The 19250-nt window shown below is 52.3% G+C and overlaps 1 protein-coding gene across 2 annotated transcripts in view; it reads left to right on the plus strand.

The window, feature by feature from the left end:
* COL17A1 (collagen type XVII alpha 1 chain) overlaps window positions 1-15576 on the plus strand; it is a 56014-nt gene extending 40438 nt beyond the window's left edge. For both annotated transcript variants that reach the window (XM_014594688.3, XM_006273663.4), the window contains 20 exons: window positions 542-604; window positions 716-757; window positions 1636-1698; window positions 1849-1908; window positions 2710-2736; window positions 2824-2862; window positions 3033-3089; window positions 3459-3509; window positions 4370-4486; window positions 5025-5162; window positions 5928-6008; window positions 7803-7916; window positions 8092-8190; window positions 8872-8985; window positions 9241-9393; window positions 10272-10718; window positions 11681-11812; window positions 12964-13026; window positions 13198-13269; window positions 14201-15576. In XM_014594688.3, coding sequence (XP_014450174.2) covers window positions 542-604; window positions 716-757; window positions 1636-1698; window positions 1849-1908; window positions 2710-2736; window positions 2824-2862; window positions 3033-3089; window positions 3459-3509; window positions 4370-4486; window positions 5025-5162; window positions 5928-6008; window positions 7803-7916; window positions 8092-8190; window positions 8872-8985; window positions 9241-9393; window positions 10272-10718; window positions 11681-11812; window positions 12964-13026; window positions 13198-13269; window positions 14201-14262 — 1994 coding nt within the window. In that variant the 3' untranslated portion in view covers window positions 14263-15576. The remainder of the gene's footprint in view (window positions 1-541; window positions 605-715; window positions 758-1635; window positions 1699-1848; window positions 1909-2709; window positions 2737-2823; window positions 2863-3032; window positions 3090-3458; window positions 3510-4369; window positions 4487-5024; window positions 5163-5927; window positions 6009-7802; window positions 7917-8091; window positions 8191-8871; window positions 8986-9240; window positions 9394-10271; window positions 10719-11680; window positions 11813-12963; window positions 13027-13197; window positions 13270-14200) is intronic.
* The last annotated feature ends 3674 nt before the right edge of the window (window positions 15577-19250 follow it).

Consider the following 19250-nt stretch of genomic DNA (forward strand, 5'->3'; position numbering starts at 1 on the left):
TCAAGACTCTGCAAGGCCTAATTTCATCAGAGAGTGGCTTCCTGATCATCTTATTAAAAAATTCACCCCCTTGAAAAAATCCTTTCTTTCCCGGAAATGTCTCCCATGACCCCAACAACATTGGCTCCTCCCAGATTCCCCCACTTTTGCCAAAGACTGTTTCCCACCTGACAATCTTGTCTACTCCAGCCCACCTGCACTGGCCTCTGTGCCATGTTCTCCCCACAGGACACCAGCCGGGCCTGTCCCAACCTTGTCCTCTCCGAATCTTGTTTGTGTCCTTTGATCCATGTGGATCCTACCTGAAGCCACCCCTAGGCCTCAAAACCTCCATTAGCACCATAACAACAGTATTTCCATAGCAATATATATATATCTATATATATATTTATCTATATATATAGATAGATATTTGTTTATATATCTCTCTATATATAATATAGTATAATATTATCCATCAATCTCTCTCTCTCTCTCTCTCTCTCTCTCTATATATATATATATATATCAATATATATTTGTTTCTGTCTCCTTTTTACAGTATTGACAAGTGCAGGAGAACGATTTGGGCTTCCCGGTCCTCCAGGCCCTCCTGGCCCCCCAGGTAGGTATTATCTTAGTGTGTCTCATACAGAGCAGACAGCCAGGATAAGCAATTTCCAGATTATGCATTTTCTGTGTAAATGTTTCATGCTCTGATTCTTTCATTTGCCAGGTGCTTCTATTCAGGGACCAGCTGGACCTCGCGGCCCTCCAGGTAAGAGCTCATTTCCCTGGAGAGTGGAAGGGTTTTTCAGTCCATTTATCATGTATCCCATTTGGTGGGTAACTCAACCCAAGGGTGACATCTTGACCCATATTAAATCAGCAGGAGTTTTGATGCTGGTTTCATTGGAGCAAGGGTTTCACCACATGTGCTCCCACTGATGTACTTCACTATAAGTGGAGTTTCATTGCAGCAGGAGAGGAGCTGTCTGGTGAACATACCCTACACCCTGTGCTGCTGTGTGGCGCTGACACCTGGGGCCTAACGGTAGCTGAGGTAGAGAGCCAGGCATGGCAAGGGTACACTAGCCAGAAAAGTCATGTTTTTACTTTAAAAGGGCTCTAGCTCCCCTTCAGTCCCAACTAGAAGCAACTGCAGCAAATTTTGTCCTGTCTTCCTTAATGGCCCCACATTGTCTGTCCCTGGCTTCTCTGTGCTCCCTGCTCGTTAGTGAGAATGTCTCCTTATTCTCTTTCAGTGGGATAGTGGTAAATCCTTTTAGCCAGAGCAGGGAAGAAGGGAGGTGTGATGTGCAGCACTACATTACTTGGTAGACAACCCTTTCTTCAGCCCTGGTCAATTAGCAGAGTGGGTCCAGTTAGTAGCAGACTGAAACTTCTCCACTTGAGGAGGGAAGCCCCACTCTGCAAGGACTAAAAAGTCCTCTGGAATGCACTGAGGCCACCTGGGCTTTTTATTCTACATCCCTATAATGGCAAATATCATGAGAGATGGTAACTAACAGGGGTAGATGTGTATTGAGGACATAGTGAACTCAGGCCCTATTTGGAAATGCAGTGACCCTGCACTTTGCTCTGCTGATTGGTCCTGACTCCCCTCTAAGGTCTGTTAATGTTTCTCTCCTGTAGGAGAAGGGCTTCCCGGCCCACGGGGCCCACCAGGAGAACCAGGGTCTTTCGTGCCCACATCAGGTAGGTTCCCAAGCCAGATCATATGCTGGATCATTCGAGAAATTGTTCCTCCACGGTTCACATGAGCCCACAGCAACCGTGGTGGTAGGAGGTTGTCAGTGGGAGTAATGTCTCAGCATCTATTAAACAACCTTTTTGTTTTAATTACAGAAACATTCTTCGCAGGCCCACCTGGCCCACCAGGCCCACCAGGACCAAAGGGAGAACAGGGTGAGTGTCTCCCCCCAATCAGGGATTGGGGCTCTCATTGAGGGTGATCTCTCTGAGCTGCCAGAGAAATGCTTCAGAAACAAGCCCATGGGCTGAAAAGCAGTGAGGGAGCAATGTGAGGTACAGACCATCTTTCTGACTGGTGTTTGTGCTGCACCCAGTGCAATGGGTCCTGGTCTTTGAGCATGGTTCCTAGGCACTCTTGCAGAACAAATCAATAATCATCATAAACTGGATTTCCTCCTGAATCCACAGTAGCTATTAGACTCCAGTTCTTGATCCAGGACACACACAACATTTAGACCCAGGTTTAAAGTATGATAGTGAGGGATGTTTAGAAAAGAGCATCAATTCAGAGTATCCAGAAGAAGGTCCACTTCCAAACTGTGGCTTTCGGAACGGGTGCCGGTTGCTATTTGGGAAGGCTTGCTGTTTTGGTCAGATCTATTTCTCTTCTGCTTTAACGTTAGTCGTTCCACACCTTGGGTTTCTGTTGCTGGCATTGTGAGGGGTAGTGACATCTTCCTGTCACTTTGCTATCCTGCATGGAGCTCTCAGACTCAGCGGAGGCCTGGCGGTTAGATGCAGATCTGTTATATATAAACAATCATTCAGCAAGACAGCCGCTGCTTAGATTTTCAGGAGGGGAGGGAATGTGCTCCTTGGCCTGGACTAAAATACCCATTTCAGCCCTGGGAACCAGATGCCTCAATGTTATATTGCATGTTTGACAACAGCCGGGGGGAGAAGCAGTTCCAGTGAGACAGTACTAATGATCTGTATGTGCTCTCCTGTTTGCAGGTGAACGAGGACCACGTGGATTCACAGGTAAATAAGATTCCACAGTAGCTTGTCTGCACTGTCTTGCAGCCACAGCCATGTGTAACTGGTCCTCTCTGTGTGTGTTTCCTCTAGGTGAACCAGGTCAGCCTGGCCTTCCAGGATACTCTTCAGGTCTGTCACACACACTTCCCTTCTCTGTTCCCATTGCTCTTGTCATTCAGCTGAAAACTGGAGGGGAAATTCTGGCTCCACTGGACTTAATGCCAGTGAGGTCAGGATCCCTCCAAGCTGTCCCTGCTTGCATGGTTCTGACTCTTTTTCCTGATGTTCTCGTTGGGCAGGTGTGGATATTGGTATGCAGGGACCTCCGGGCCCACCTGGACCCAAAGGAGACAAAGGTTGGTGAAAAGCAAACTGTCCTCTCTTCCCCCTCTGCAAGGCATGAACCTGCAGGTATGCACCATCAAGACTCCCACAGAGACTGGTGGGCTGGGCGGTTGGCTCCTCCCGGTGCTCGTGGGCTGGTGCAGGGGGGAGCCATAGCCCAGTCTCCTTCTGGCTTTCACTACACCAGTGGCCTAGTGAGTGCACTGTCCGCATCACAGGGATTGGAGAAAACTGGTAGGTTTTCTCCTTCCACTCCAACCTCCACCATCAGGCACCACAGTTGGGACTGAATCAACGTGAGGACTGGGAGGCTTTGTCTGGTGGCACTGGCATGATCCAAGGTCTTATCCATGCTACAATGATGTCTCCTTTGTTTCTAGGTGACGCTGGCATCCCAGGAGCTCCGGGCATCCCTGGACTGGGTTATGTAGGTAAGGGAGAGGCAATGTAGAGTTTGGACTGTAGCTGATCCATTGTATCTAGAAATGCTGACACGGACGGGGCACTTTCCAAAAGTTCCAGAGGATTTGGCTGTGCTGACCACACTGAAAGCCAGTAGTGCTTGTGCTCTGTACCCCTTAGGGAGATTTGAAAATCCCCCGCAAAATGCACCATTGCAGAATTACAAGTTGACATTTTCTGCACCAAAAGTCATTTAGGAATGTGTTACATGGGAAAACAATCTGAATTAATTTTTTAAAGTGGATTAAACCCTATTGTGAGCACTGTCATTCAGAACTAAAGTGACCTTAATTTACTTCTAAGGTGAATTATGTTAAACCAATAGAAGGCTGTTTTAATGCTGAATACGAGTATCTACACAGAAGTTTAACAGAGTTCAACTCATCTATTTTTTTTATTTTGATTAATTAGCCTGTTTTACTCCCCCGGATGGACAAATGCTTTATGTCTCTGTGCTGCAGTTCCACATCTGTGAACTAGGAATAAAAGCACTGTCCTACCCACTCCAGTAAGATAAATGCCTTAAGGATTGTCAAGTGCCCCAGTGCTATTCTAATGGGGACCACAAAAGCACCTAAAATAGATTTTCGGCATCGCATGTAGCAGCAGACACTCCCTCCAGCTGCATTAGGTGGAAAACTATGACCTGGAGGCCAGGTCCGTGTCAGCCTGGTTAGGCGGTTTATGAGGGTTCCTTCCCACCCATCCCAGCCATCTATGGTCGTAGTCTGACTGCCTAAACCCTGGAAGGAGGGATCCAGGACAGTCCTTAGTGGTCCCTTGTGTGTCACTGGGTGCTAATAGCCTCTGGCCTGTGTTATTTCTTTAGATGAATATTCAAGACAAGGTCAAGGTCTTCCTGGTCCTCCGGGCCCACCAGGTCCCCCAGGCCCTGTTGGAGGCTCAGCGCAAGAGGTTCAACAGTATGTCGCCGAGTACCTGCAGAGTGAGTACAAACCAGCTTTGTCAGGGGCCAGATACTCTGCCACTCCCAGGTGTCCCACCCCTGTGGTCCCTGTGCTGTCATAGGGCTGAAATTATTCACATCTCCAGTATGGGCAGGCAAGGCAGACTAAACAGGACCCAGGTCCGCTGGGGCTCCGACTCCCCTCTCCCATCCTGAGCCTCTGAAAACCCTTCCATGCAGGGTAACATCTTATAGGCAGCCCCCACGCTCCCCCAACCCCGCAGTTGTTATGTTACTGGCCTGAGCTTTATCCACGAGTGAAGCTCCTGTGGAGCTTGTTTCCCAAGGATCCTGCCAAAGGCCTCCCACGCTGGCTGGCAGCATTGTATCTCATGGGCAGGGTGAGTCCCAGGGGTGAGGGTAAACACACGTTGTGTGATAGTCCTCAGATAGCACAGGATGCCTGAGTCATGGAACATCCACCCCAGCAAGCTTCCCTGAGGCGTGTCCCATGGCATCTCTCCTCAGGTCACGTTCTCACTCCCATGACTTGGCTGTGTCCTTTCTTCCTCATTAGGTGACAGCATGAGGCACTATCTGATTGGACCTCAGGGCCCACCGGGACCCCCAGGACAACCGGGAATGATCATCACTGGTAGTGGAGACACCTTGGACTATGCAGAGCTGGCCCAGCGGGTCATGGCCTACATACAAAGTAAGGGCCACATTCCTGCATACCTGGGCTCCATGTCTAAATCTGTTCTTGGCTGAATCTGTGCAGTACCCTTTTGAAACCCAGTGTGCCCAGGAGCAAACTGTAACCCCTGATGAGCCCAGTGCTGGAAGAAGACTGGTCTTCAGCATGATTATAAATTGCCCTGCAGTGTCATCACTTTGTGAAGCTTTGCAAGAAGTAGGGGGTTATTCATTAGGAGCAAAGGCAGCGGAATCAAGTACTCTCTGTCATGTCTCTGGTTGGCATTAGCAGCCACTGTTGCTTCCTTACAGTAGCCTCACCTTGAACACCACCCACTCACTCCCCTGAGCTTCCAGGGAGCCAAATGGGAGTTATCAGCACTGTAAGCTATGGGCTGGCAACTTCCCTGCTCAGCACGTGAGCAACAGCACTGCCTTCTGCTCACTGGAGGCAGAACGTCTGTGCCTGTTTGCTCCAGTGAGCTAGAGGTTTGCAGAGAGACAGGAGCCCCTGTTCCTTAGCCCCTCATACAGAAGCTTGCCCATGTCATAGATGCTGAGGCCTAGGTTTTCCACACTGAAGGCTGTTCCTTTGCTGACCTTGTGGGGACAGTATTTACCCACGGAGCAGGCTGTGTACAAAGCCATTCCCACTACAGTCCTTTAAAGCAGTGCCCCTGGGTTTACTTTGCTGCAGCCAGGCGCATGAACCAGTGTCCTGTATGCTTGCTGGCCTTTGACCCCCAGTTGAGCCTGTGTGGCATTAAACCTTTCTATTCTCCAGGTTACAGCTACGAGTCCACTGCTTTGTCCACCTTATTCAAAGCTTCCTTTTCTTATGAAGATCTCCTGGCCATGCTGCAGAGTAAGTGCTCTACACGGTAACAGGACAGGGGCCCTTTTCATTCCCACTCGGTTCTGTCTCGAGAAAGCTGAGGCACCAAGCCACTGGCATCAGACTGATGTTATCCTGTTTGTAAGGGTCACTGACACCAGCTGCCTCAGAGGATGGCGGTGCTCCCAGGCAGTCTGTCCCTATGGATGATTTCCTTTTAAGCCCAAACACTTAGAGCTTGTCTCACGCCCTGAATCTGGTTTAAACCCCTTCCAGAAGCTCCTGTCTTGGGGCTTGTTTATCTATAAAGCCCCCAAGCAAAACTGCAGAGTTTTGCCTGCTGCATGTATAAGCTCTCCTTGCATCCTCCGTAAGGATCGAAGGGGACCCCGGGGCAGGGCTGCACAGTTGGTTCAAATCTCAGTGACAGCTGGCAATGGCAGCACGCTCTGCTTCTGGCTGAGCAGCCGAGTCCTGGGAAAGAATCACTTGGCCTCTCCGTCCTTGAGTCATCCCAGCTGGAACAGCCACATGAGGAGCAGGAGCAGGAGCAGGTGCTGGGCTGAGCTGAGCACTTCTGGCAAGAACTGAGTGGCAGAGGAAGTGAACTCAGGCTGCTAAAGAGCGAGGAGGGGTGCGTGCACCCTGCAGGCTGAGCTCACTGCACACTCCAGGGGCTCTGCACATCCTCCTACCCTGTATGCACCCTGCCATCACTCCTTTATTTTGGGGACTCCCTGTAATTCTCCGCTCCCTCCTTGCCAGGGGCTCAGAGCACCCCTTTTCTCATGTCCTCTCATACCAGGGTCCCCATTTTCCCTCTGTGTCAACACATTTCTGTGCAGCTCACATCCCTTCCATGTCTCCTTTCACCCCAGACCATGGGCTCTCTCTGCTTCCATCTCCCCATAGAAGGGTTCCCAATTCCCACTCCCCAGGAGTCCTATGTGCTCCACCCCATCCAGGAGCTGTCGGCTTGCCCACACACCCTGTTTTTATTATCTGAGAGGTAGCTCTACATGGAAGGATGAGCAGGAGGTGTCAATGGGTGCCAAAAACCAGGTGTTTGATCAGTAGACCATTGCAGGGATGCTCTAAATTTTGGCTTTGCTAATTGGCTACCAGGGGACTCCTGTTTCCTTCTCTCCTTTCCCCACCCATTTTGATGGGCCAACTTCCCCAAGTCTGCAGGGTCCTGGCGATAGATACCCAGAAGATTCCTGAGAATCTGGACTCACTCAAAGGAGGCATTCCTAACCTCTGGCATCAGACACAGCCATGCCACTGAGCCAAGAGAAAAGTCTATGCAGCCTCAGCTAGTTATTTACAAAGGAACCTATTAGGGCCCTGAAGAAATAGGTCAGCCTGCCTGCAGAGCAGAGCGCTATGCTAGCAAAAAGGGCCGTGTCTACACCATGGGGCCAGTGTGCTCCCATTGGGATGGCCTTCTACATGCCCCACGGATACGCTCCAAACCTGGGAACACATCAGTGAAAACGGTCCAGGGTGCCCAGCCATGGGAACACCAACCTTAGTCCCTGGACTACAAGAGAGTGGCTGCTTGTAACATCCCTGGAGCAGCTTCACCAGGGTTGGGAGAAGGTGGCTAGGGTGTGCCCCAGGGCATGCTGCAGGCCATACCTCCTCCTCCTCCTCAGGGTTCAGGCTCTGCGAAGTGTCCCTCCTCCTTTACTAACATCCTGACCTGTGTGTATGGAGGCCCTGCCAGCAGGCTGTGATGACCCAGTAGGCAGCAATTCTGCATCCTTTAGAAGGCACCAGCAGCAGAGGGACTTAGAAGATGCCTTTTCCTTTTCTTTGCAGAAAAAGAAGTTCGCCAGTATCTAATTGGACTTCAGGGTTCCTCAGGAGAAAACAGTTTGGCAGTGTCCCTGGACTATGATGATTTGGCCAGGCGGGTTATCAACTACTTGACGAGTAAGCCTGTGTTTCTCTCTGCTCCCACATGGCCTGACCAGAGAGCTGATAGCCAGTCGACTCCATGAATTAGCCAGTCGATTCCCTGTGTCACGTAGCTGTAGAGGCTTTCTGAATAGCCCCCATAGCTCTGAACACCGGTTCTCATCATTGCTAAATGGTTCTGCTTCCCTAGGCTCTGGGATCAGCATTGGGCTTCCTGGACCACCAGGCCCACCAGGGCCCCCAGGATTGTCTGGCACCTCTTATGATGAGATTGCGGCTTGGCTCCGAGGTAAGCCTCTCCCAAGGTCTCCATTGGGACCTGCAGGCTCAGTCACCCTAACAGTCCTATTCCCAGTATGTGAGGGTAATGCATCCTTGTCTAGGCTGTATGAAAGCTTCTCTTCCCTAACCATCATCTGCATAGCACTGTCCCAGCTGTCATCAGGATGAAGCCTTTGTAAGCCTCTGATCTGTTCTGCTCTGATCATTGGCTGCTGCTGCAATGAATGCATGGCATGAGCTTCCCATCCCTCAGACACCGGTCAAGGCTTTCACAGACCGCGGGTTCCCTCCTCTGGGCCGCTCTGCCACTGACTACTCTGTCTGCTGCTGTGCAGAACGGCAAGTCAGGGAGAGCTGAGAAACTTGAGATCATCTTCAGTTTCCTGTAAAATGATGGACTATGTGTGATATAAAGGAGCCTCAGATGCCCCAGGCCTCTGTCCTGTCTTGCATTGGTATCCACCGCATAGACTGCAGCTGTTCAGGGTCCCAGCAAGATCCTCATGCAGAAGACTGGCCCCTCCAAGTCCTTGTTCATAGATTCTTCATACCTGTGTTGAACCTGACACAGAGCAAGAAACTTCCTGAGCAGCTGCTGTTTGCAGAGACCTGAACATCAGGGGAGAGGAGCTTTAGTTGCGGGGCCAAGAACCGTCAGCTAACTCCTGCTCTTCTGTTGCGCTTTCAGACTCCAAGTTTAATGGCATCGTTGGACCTCCAGGCCCCCCAGGCCCTCCAGGACTTCAAGGGCCCGCAGGCCGCTCGGGCAGCTCACTCGAGGAAGTCGTCAGCTACCTACAAAGTAAGGAGCTCTCACTTCTGGCTGGTGGCTGGGAAAAGGGCCAGCAGGAGGAGTGACATTCACCCCAGAGGCAGCAGGGAGATTTCATGAATAGGATCAAGTTCTGGAGCAGCTCAAACATCTCTGTGTTTGTTTGGGGGTGCAAAGGGTGGGCGAGCTGGGCTGCGAATCTCTGAACACTTTCCCCAACCCGTGTCATTTCCGTGTCCTCTCTCACTGATAAATGTGCTGTCTCCCCTTTCCACCTCTTCCAAGGCATAGGATACACCTCCAATTCTGGACTCCCGGGACCACCAGGACCTCCAGGACCCCCGGGTCCCCCGACTTTCTCTGGGACTGACATCATTTCCTACGCTAGTGTTGCTCAGAATGATGAATTCAGGAGTGAGCTGATCAAATTTATAACCAGTAAGGAGCCTGTATCTGTCAATGTAATCCCCCCACCCATCCACTCTGCTTCCTGCTGCCCATGGTGGGCAAGACTCAACCAGGACTTCCTGTCCAGGATTCACTCTGGGTGGCATTTGCTGCAAAGACAAGGCTCCATTTACCCCCCTTCTATGGTTGAAGCAGGGTTTAAATGGGGAATCTTGCAGCAGCCTCCTTCCCTGGGGTGCGTTTCACCCTGCAGGCCTCGCATGCATGACGCTGCAGGGCAAGTGCAGCGCAGTGGGATCCTGGGGTGCAAACTCTGGAGAGATGACAGGGTTTCCTGCAGTTGTACTGAAAGGGGGACTCATAGTGAGGTTTCTCCAATCCCCTTCTTCGTGGAGGAGGCATGCTGTCTAATGAGCACCTTCCTGACAGCTGGGGTATACAGCTAAAGAATTGGGAAAGCAGCATCCCCAGCCCTGGCACATCACTTTTTGCCTCTAATTTGAGGAGCTGCCATCTTGGGAAGCCCGTATCCAGGGTTGGAAAGGCTGGATCATGCTGAGGTCCTGAGCACTTTCTGCCTCCCTGGGCTCCAAGAGCGGTCTGGGTGCTCAGCACCTCTTAAACTGACTGAGTGGGTTTCTGGAGCTGGTCACCCAGGGTCTTGGGCTCTGTGCTTTGGTTCCCCATCAGCAGATGGCAAAGCTAATGCTTCTTGCCTCTGTCCTGTGCCTGGGTGAGTGCTGGGGCAGTGCCCAGCGGACAGAGAGCTCAGGTAATGTTGCAGAACCTCATGCATTGCTGGCTTTCCCCCACATTTGCTTCCCTGTGGCCCCTGCCCCTCTACTGCCTGGCTTGACACTTGAATACCCAGCTGCTGCACCCTGCTCAATGCCTGTTGTGTTCTGCAGGTGACGGCATTCGAAGCTACATCTCCGGGCCTCCGGGGCCTCCGGGGCCGCGGGGACCACCTGGGCCAAAAGGAGATAGCGGCATCATAGCTGGGTCTGTATCTACATCATACAGGGGATCCCTGGGCACTGATGGATCATATGGAGGATCTTTGGGCACCGGTGGAGCATACGGAGGATCCCTGGGTACAGGTGGATCCTATGACGGGTCCCTGGCTGCCGGAGGATCACGTAGCAGCTCGATGGGCAGTGATGGGTCATATGGCAGCTCAATGGGTGGTGCTGGGTCATACGGTGTCTCGATGGGTGCTGAAGGATCACAAGAAGGGTCCCTGAGAGCAGGAGGATCGCAGGGAATGTCGAGCTCAAGAAGGTACTACAGCGAGTCCTTCACTGGGCCACTGGATTTCAACGAGCTGGCGCTGCGGGTGTCCGAGAGCATCCACAGTGAGTATGAGATGTTCCCTCTCCAGGCTGGGACTCAGCTCCCACCTCAAGCCCTCCACACCCCAGCCCTCTCACTTCACCAGGTCCACTCTGCCCCCCTCTTCCCGCTCAGACCACTGGGCCCATGTACCTTCCAGAGGAAGAGCTGCAGGCAGTTCTCCCCATGCGGCCAGCGACACCCAGAGCCAGGCACAGAGCGGCAGCTCCTGCCCCGATGCCCTGAGCCAGCCTGCACAGCCCTTCATCCCTCCCTGTGGATGGACTCAGGCGATAGGGAGCAGATCAGACCCAGGGTCTGTCAGGTCTGTGCACACAGCACGTGCACAGCATGGCTCATGGCACTGCCTTGACCTCCCCTCAGTGACACCAGCTGAGCTCCTTCCCTGGCCAGTGGGAGCCAATTACTGCAGAGCCAGGAACTTGCTACAGATTGATCTGGGCCCTCTTGGCTGATTAAACACCAGCTGAGATTAATGGAGGATCATGATTCCTAAGCAGAGGCCCCTGCTAGCTCTCGCCTGCTGCCGTGAGAGTGAGAGCACCATGGCACAAACACTGCTCAGACCAACCAGGGCTCAAGCTGGCAGCTCTGGGAGATTTGTCTTGTGCTGTCAGTGAAATGAGCCCAGGGCCAGGGCTAGGTGCAGGCACTGCAAAAACCCACACGACACTCACAGTGTGCCTTCACTCAAGTTGAGGAGTTTCCAGAGGAAACAAACCCCCACAGAACAGCCCCAGCCCCACAGCAAGAGAAATCCCATGTGGCGATGGCCCTTAAATTCTCCCGTTCAAGGATCTGGAACTGGGAACTGGTGGTATTTGATGGACTTCACCCTGCAGGGCAGGAAAGATATTTAAAGGGCCAGGAACTGTTTTTCTAATCCCTGGACACTGTGCTTGTCAGTGGTAAAGGGCTCTGCCTCTCCGGCATTGAAGTTTAACCTCTGTGTTTGAATCCCCAGGTCGAGGTCTCCTCCAGGACCTGATGACTTACTCTGTGCAGGGGCCACCAGGCCCCCCGGGGCCACCTGGAGTCAGCAAGGTGTTTGCATCCTATGGCAACGTCACTGCAGACCTAATGGACTTCTTCAGGAGTGAGTGGCACTTCAGTCTCTTCTTGCTCAGCCCAGGGGACTATTGTGGGCTTGTCAACCCTTTGGGGACAGCACTGAGCCCTCCCTCTGTGGCAGCTCTGGAGACCTCGGTCTCCAGCTTGCTTGACCCTACCTAGGCTCAGGGGAGGATCCTGATGATATCCGTGGTGGTGCGTCCTGGCCAGAAAGGCTGGGTCCCAGCCCTGTGAAGACTTTGCCAGTCTCTTGTACCAGTAGTGCGGGTTGAGCCTGTGGGCCTCCTCTTTTGCCATTCTGTAAAGCTCGTCCTCAAGAGTTAGATGTTTCCCCCGATTCTTTCCTTACACAGACCAACCTCGTATCTAGACAAGCCGCCAACCCGGCACTTGTCACGGAGACTCGTGGAGTCAGGTTCTTTTGTATTTAAACAGTCTGAGCAATTGCGGAAAGTTGTCGATTTTGCATTAAATCCAGAGCTCACTTTTATTTATCCTTATAAAGAGGCAGCATCATAGAAACAGCAAAAGGAAAAATGCTGATTTAAATAAAAATCCCATTTTTGAATTTCTTTTGCAAACATCATTGCTTTTTCTTGGCCTGGCTGTGTGCCTGGGAGCGGCTGTTCCTCTCTCAGCACTGGAGAGCCACAGCCTCTGCATCCTGCAGGAGCAGGAACAGAAATTCACCTCACCTATGCAGGAGCGAGGCTTTCCATGGTCTGCCTCCTCCGCCAGCCAGCACAGGGTTGGCACAACCTGACCTTGAGTGAGGACACCAGGGTTCATCTGTGACATTTCACCAAACTCTTTAGATAACCTATAGGGCTCTTCTGCCCCCAGCTAAGCGTGTCCAGCTCCCACGCACTCGCAGCTGGAATGACCTGTGTTGAACTGTTTTCAACCCCAGCTGCCAGAGCAGGTTGGCTTCTGCTCAGGGTGACGCGTGTAAACTGGCAACAGTCCTGCTGACAGGGGAACTATTCCAGAGAGCAGCATCAGGGCAGCGAGTCCATGTCTGACCTGGGGCTCTTACAGATAGCATCCAGCCTGTCCACTCGCATTTGAACTAGAAACCAGTGTGGAGTTGCTGAACTGTGTTACCCTTTTGTAGCAAGCCAAAGGGCCTGTTGGCTGATCCAACTGATCCGTACTTTTGTTCATTTTCTCCTGCAGCCTATGGTACCATCCCAGGCCCGCCTGGTGCAAAGGGAGACATGGGTCACCCAGGTCCCAAAGGTAAGGACTGCAATCCTATGGCTTCCCACCTCCACTTCCAGGGACCTGTGCAGTCCAGCAAGCAGGGGTGGCCTGGAGGGGCCACCATCACTGTGCCCCTACCACGCTCTCGCTGCAAGGAGCCATGCACTGGTCATGCTGAAATGAAACCCATCCCTCTTGTTCTTCCAGGTGAACGTGGACCGATGGGGCCTCCAGGACACCAGGGCCCAAGGGGACCAAAGGGCGAGAAAGGAGAGAAGGGTACGAATGTCATTGGGCACTCTCTGTGGTCTTGGGGACAGAGAGAGAGAAGGCATGTTCTTGTGGCCTGGGTCAGTGCTGAGAGCCTGAGCTCAACCCCAGCCCTAAGGAGACTCCCTCTGTGCTGTGGGTCAGTCCCCTGACTACTCTGTCAGGAGGAGAAGCTGGAACTTAGCCTTCACCTTCCTCCCCAAGAGAGTCAGGGAGAGTGAAACAGACTCCATTTGTGTCCTGCCTGCACGGCTGACTCGGGCTGAGAGAGACCCCAGGGAAAGCATCCACCCTGTAACCACAGCACTCAACCCGGGCACCCAAGAAGCTCTGTGCAGGGCTGCATGCCCTCCTCTCTACTACTACCCCAGCCCACCACACAGTTCAGGGGCACGGAGGGGCTTTCTGGGTCATGCAGGGATGGCTGAACCTTAGGGGGGGCCCTTTAGCGATCACACCTTAACTCTTACTGCTCCAAACTCACCCACCCAGGAAGGGATCCTTCAGACACTACGTGCCCTTACTGTGGCATATCCTAACCCACATAGACTGGGAGCTGTGTGGAGGTCATAAATATAATTCCCCAGTCATTAGAGGGCTGAGGGGGAGGGTGAGATCACAGGGCTTGATGGGAGGAATCTCAGCCCCCGTTGCCCAGGTACAATGGCAACAGGTCCTCCTCGAAACCAATACAATGAAACCCCCCAGTAAGGACCGAAACGCTGAGGGGTGAGCTGCCCCGGGGAGTGGGAGAATGTCGCCTGGGCATCTGCGTCCCGAGACGTGTCAGTATTCATCCCCCACGGTAGAGGGTTGGTCAGGCAGGCGAATGACATGTTTCCCCCAGAACAGCCAGTCTCCTGTGACTGCTGGAAAACTCGCTGTCCCTTCTGCATCTGACCGGTCAACCAACCCCCTCTTGTATCCTCCTCTCTCTCAGGAGAACAAGTCTACGTTGGCAGAAGGAAAAGGAGAAGCGTTGGGAGTCGGGGTCTGAAATAAGCCCATGGATCACCATTCCCTAGCGCAGCCACCTCTGCACCCCGAGTACTGAATTAGCCTGACCCTTTCATGGCTTACTGCTCGCACACCCTCCAAGCCTGGCCACTGACAACATAGACTTGTGCCGTTTGATGCAGCTGTTGTGATTTGAATGAACCTCATTTATACGTGCCCGGTGCTGGCCTGACCTGGGGGCGTCTGCTCCCATGCATTAATCTCTGTGCTAATCCCCCTGGAACGTCCGCACTGAGAATTGTACCCGAACTCGTGGATTTATGCCTCTTAAGTCTGACTTTGTGCATTGGTGCCAGCTACTGAAGCACAGTGAAATCTGGTCCAACCAACCAGTCACGCAGTCAGGGGAACAGAAAAGCCCACAGTCCTGGAGATTAAAATCTACCAGGCAAGTGAGTTTTCTGAGCCAAGGCTGTTAATCAGAGCTTGGGCTGGGGGGACTGGGAGGCGTTCAGGGATCCTGGAGCAGGATGTTCCAATCCCTGAGACGCCCCCAGCGATGGTTTCACTGTACTTCTGTCCCCACGAAGGACGGCAGGGCTGGGTCGGTCGGTCTCTTTTTTCTGTAGTATTCTCTTGGTGCATTTGGTCTATAAGCAACCACAGCTGAAGACAGTGGCAGGGTAAGGAGCTCGTCCAAGCATCTGAAGAAAGGCTGAAGCGCTCGATCCCTCATCTGGGAAGTCAGATGGGCCCTCTATCACCCAATGGGATGCATAATGCATCCGGAAGAGAAGCTTTAGCACAGTCAGCTCTCAGACTTGGGTGACGCGGTGAGAGACAGGCCTTATCTTGCCTGCACTATACCCCACCTCACCCCCCCGGACTTGCGGTGGAAGGACCGTAAGCATCTGATTTTTGCCCACGTATAAGCCCCGCACTGTCTTCTTTTATCTACATCCTTCCTTTTGGTGCACTTGATTCGGTCGGTGAGAGGTCCCTTCCTGCGATGCAGCGATCCGTGTAACTGCCAACGGTTGACGTTGCATCCTTCCCACGTATCGGCTTCTGAGAGCGCTCGTACAGCAGCGCAGCGTACTAACGCACGCGCAGGGGGCAGGTGCCCACACGCTACACGGGCAACTTTATCTGGCCACCCCCTTTTCATTCTCATCATTAACAGCATCGCCAAGACGTGAAGGGGAATGGGGAACAATTAGAGATTCAGCACTTTTGTTAGACCTAATTTGTAGACTTTTTTTTTTTTTGTAAAGGTATTTTTATATGGTTCTTGTTTTAATTTGGAAGAAACCCCCCCAAGTTTTATATTATGATCCTCATTAAAATGTTTTAACCATGTGTTCGCCTGCTGGAGTTTATATTGGGCAATCGGCACTAGAGTCTGTGTTGCAATGGGCTGATGCTTCTAATAACAACCCCTCCCGTCACAGGCACGGCCTGAGGAACCTGGTAGGTTTTCAGCCCTGCCGGTCTCTGTGCGACTGTTGAGAGTACCTTGCCCGTCTCCTGGTTGCTTGGACAGAGAACAGCCCGAACACCCAGCTTGCTTCTGACAGTGCACGTGACTTTTCTTAGTGCTAGAAGATTACACCGGCGGCCTTGGGTTGAGAAAAGCCCCTTTGTCTCTGGCATCGTCTTCGCTTCTTGAGCGAGGACGTCTGAGTCTATCGTGTGGTTGCAGGAACAGTGCGGTGGGAATGGGGCCAAGCAAACTGGCCGTGCGATGACTTAGGTGAGAGGGGTCTGGGAACATCAGGGATTGAGGTGCCGTGTTCCGCTGCTGGAGCGTGAGTTACTTCCCGCTGAGCCCACAGCCCTGGAGGCCTCCCGTTGTTTCTGTGGGACACAGCGCGAAGAGCAGGGGATGCTCGGATCTGCCTTGCCCCGTTACAGGTGTTCAACTGGTATCGGGAGGTTTTCTGCCTGCCAGGCCTGGGTTTGGCTCCCACTGACCAAACCAAATGACTAGGCTTTGCTTGTGACCCTTCAAAGCACAAACCTCAGTCAACCCATTTTGTTCATTAACTCTGCGGAAAGGAGGCGCTATAAAAGGCGTCAGCAGGGTCTGCGCAGTTCCCATCTCACTTTAAGGTGTTTGGTATAAGAGCGGGTCTGGCTGCAGCCTATGCCGGTGCTCACAGTGCCTCCAAGCGATATGTGCTCTCGGGTGGGCTGCACCTGCTGGGAGGGGATGGTCTCGGTGAATTAAATTCCCTAGGAACGGTGTGTTGGTGTCTTTGGTGTTCACCGGTGGCCATGGTGTTTCCTCCTGGATGTTGGCACTTGGGAAACCTGCAACGCTCGCTCCTGTGGCTAGATGAGGAGTGTGATCTCCCAAAGTGGGGAGATGCAACAACGTTTTGTGGCTTGTTCCCAATGTCTAGTCCCAGAGGAAGGCTGCGAGTGGCACCGTTTCGCTGCTTCTTCTTAAGGGCTAGATTCCCTCCTGTTTCTTTCGTTGCTCAGTCCCGAGCGGGTTCGGGTTGAGTTGCAGGAGAACTGACTCAGCTGAGGCATCCGGGGCATTCCTCGATGGGGTGCTTGGACTAGCCAGGCCCAGCTCTGCCAGGGTGACCTTGGCCGAGCTCTCTAATCTGCCCAGCCCTCGAGGCTGGAACGGGGTGAATCATTGCAATCCCAGCTCCAGGGCCTTGGCAGTTCCCTCGCTTCTCTCCTTCCAGACACGGGGGCAGCGGTTCTCAACCTTTTTAGACTTGAGGGCCCCTTTTTTGCCTTTGGGAATGGCGCAGCCCCCCCATCTCAAAGATGAATTTCTTTATTATAGGGCTGACCTTGAAGACGGGAGGGGGCACAGCCAGGCTGGGGGAGCCTGAGCCTGCCCTTTTCAGCTTCTCATGGCAGTCGCTGGCCGGCAGGTGCTGTGAAGGGAAAGCAGGCAGTTTTCAGTGGCAGGAGGAGGTGTTTTCTCTTTATAGAGATGCACAAGTGGAGGCGCCGAATGGTAAATGGCCTGGGCCGTTAATCACTGGCAGAGGGTAAGAGGCAAATGTTTCAAAAGCTACAATCTAGATCAGGGGCTCTCAACCCTTTCAGAGCCGAGGCACCTCTGGGTGGGCTCCAGGCAGTCCTTGGAAAAGGCCATCTCTTGCTCTTCACTTGTTTTTTGACCGCAGTAGAAAGAGACCTTCTTCTGTTGCACAGAACTTGGGAAGACCACGGCAGGGCCGAGCGGGTTTGACATTGCGGAGTCTGATGCGAAATCTCTGGGTTTGCACCCCTAGCAGTGCCAACATAGCATGGCACCCTGTGGCACCCTCAAAAGTCTATCAAGACGCCCCATAGCATGGCACTCTGGCTGGGAATCACTCAACTAGCTACTGTAATGGCTGAAGTGAATGTTTTCCCCTCTGTACTGCTACTGTCTCTTCTACCAAACAGCCACCTGTTCAGGCCAGGTAATGAGTGAGAGCTGGGTTTGAGTGAAAGTATCCATCGTCAATAGTTCATTTAAGTGCCTCAACCAAATAAAATATCATTATTATTAACAAAAACACGAGTTATTTGAAATGAACATCAGCTTCCAAAGAACGGGGGGGGGGGCAGTCACTTCACGTGGCCCCAGTGGTCTCTGCCACTCAGATAGACGTTTGCATTAAAGCTGTAACGTAGCGTTAATTCAATTTTAAATTCGGCCTGTTCTCGAAGACGACCGAATTAGCACTTCCTGGTCCTGTGCAATATCGGCCATGTTCCATCTTTCTGTACTAGCCTTGGTGGTCGTATCCTTCTCATGCAGTAGAATAAAGCTTCCCACTAAGAACCTGACGGAGTGTCTCTCCTCGGCAAGAACAGATTTCCAAGAGGAAGTTCGTTGCGTGGAAGTCCATAGTGTGCACACTCGTGCCTCCGGGTGCTTGGGAGGGGCAGCAGGAAGCTTAGACAAATGTTTGGACACAAGCAACTTCCTGATGTCGGTCGAGGCTCTGAGCTCATGCCCTGAAGAGCAGTCCAGAGATGCCAACCCAGCAAGTCGTGATTTGTACGTGAATTGTCAATTAAATCACACGCTTGACACTCATCTGGAAGCCCCATTTGTGCTGGGGGAGGAGACGGGGTTGCTGAGAACGCGAGGCGCTGTTGTGAGTGGAAGAGAACACCAGTGGTCCTTTGCCCTGATAAATTGCTGCCCCTTTGTGCTTTGTCCTAGTTGCAGCATTATGAAGCTCTTCTGAAAACCAAGGTGACCACACTTTTTTTTGAAAGTGCAAGGGGAGCGACACTATAGGACTCCAGCTCAGAGAGAAAGGCAGCTGCTTCTGCTGTGGAAACTCAGTGAGGTTAGGCCTTGTCCGATTGGAAATGCCTGGCAATTAGCTGTCTGAAGATATGCTGGGGCCCTTTTACGTTCCATAGAGACAATAGTGCCGTATGAATCTAATTTGTCAAGACGGCTCAAAGGACGGCACTTGTTTAAGGAATGCACTGCGACTGGGAAGAATGTCCTAGATCCAACCGTGATCAAACCTCCTCTGAGGCTGCAGCTCCTATTCCTGTGTCCTTTCGTGCAGCGGCTCGCAGACTTCCTGGACTAACAGACTGTGGTCAAAGCTTTAAAATTTCTTGTGGACCACGATGCACCCGTACCAGCCCCCTTTCAACTGAAGAGGTATGGGGGAAAGTTGTGATCTGCAGACAGGCTGCGGCCCACTTAATGGGTCTTCGCAGATCCCTCCTGTGGGCCTCCCTGCTTTCACGAAGTCAGTGGTCTACTGGTGACATTTCTGAGGAGGGACGGTTGCAGGTGTTGAACAAGAAAGGGGGGAAGTAACACAAAAGGTTTTCAGAGACTTAGCTGGAGGTAACTCTAGTGTCACGATGTAGAAGTGAATTGTCAGACGGAGTGGAGGAGAGGAGATGCCGCGTGGGGAGTTATTAAACATCTGAGAGAGGGAACAGACTGTTTGGAAGGGAAAGATTTGCTTGACTCTCCCTGCCCCCAAATAAATCACTGTACAGATTTGGTACAGCAGCTGAATCAGATTTTCTGTTCC

This window comes from Alligator mississippiensis, chromosome 6 (genome assembly GCF_030867095.1).
Source record: "Alligator mississippiensis isolate rAllMis1 chromosome 6, rAllMis1, whole genome shotgun sequence".
Lineage (NCBI taxonomy): Eukaryota > Metazoa > Chordata > Crocodylia > Alligatoridae > Alligator > Alligator mississippiensis.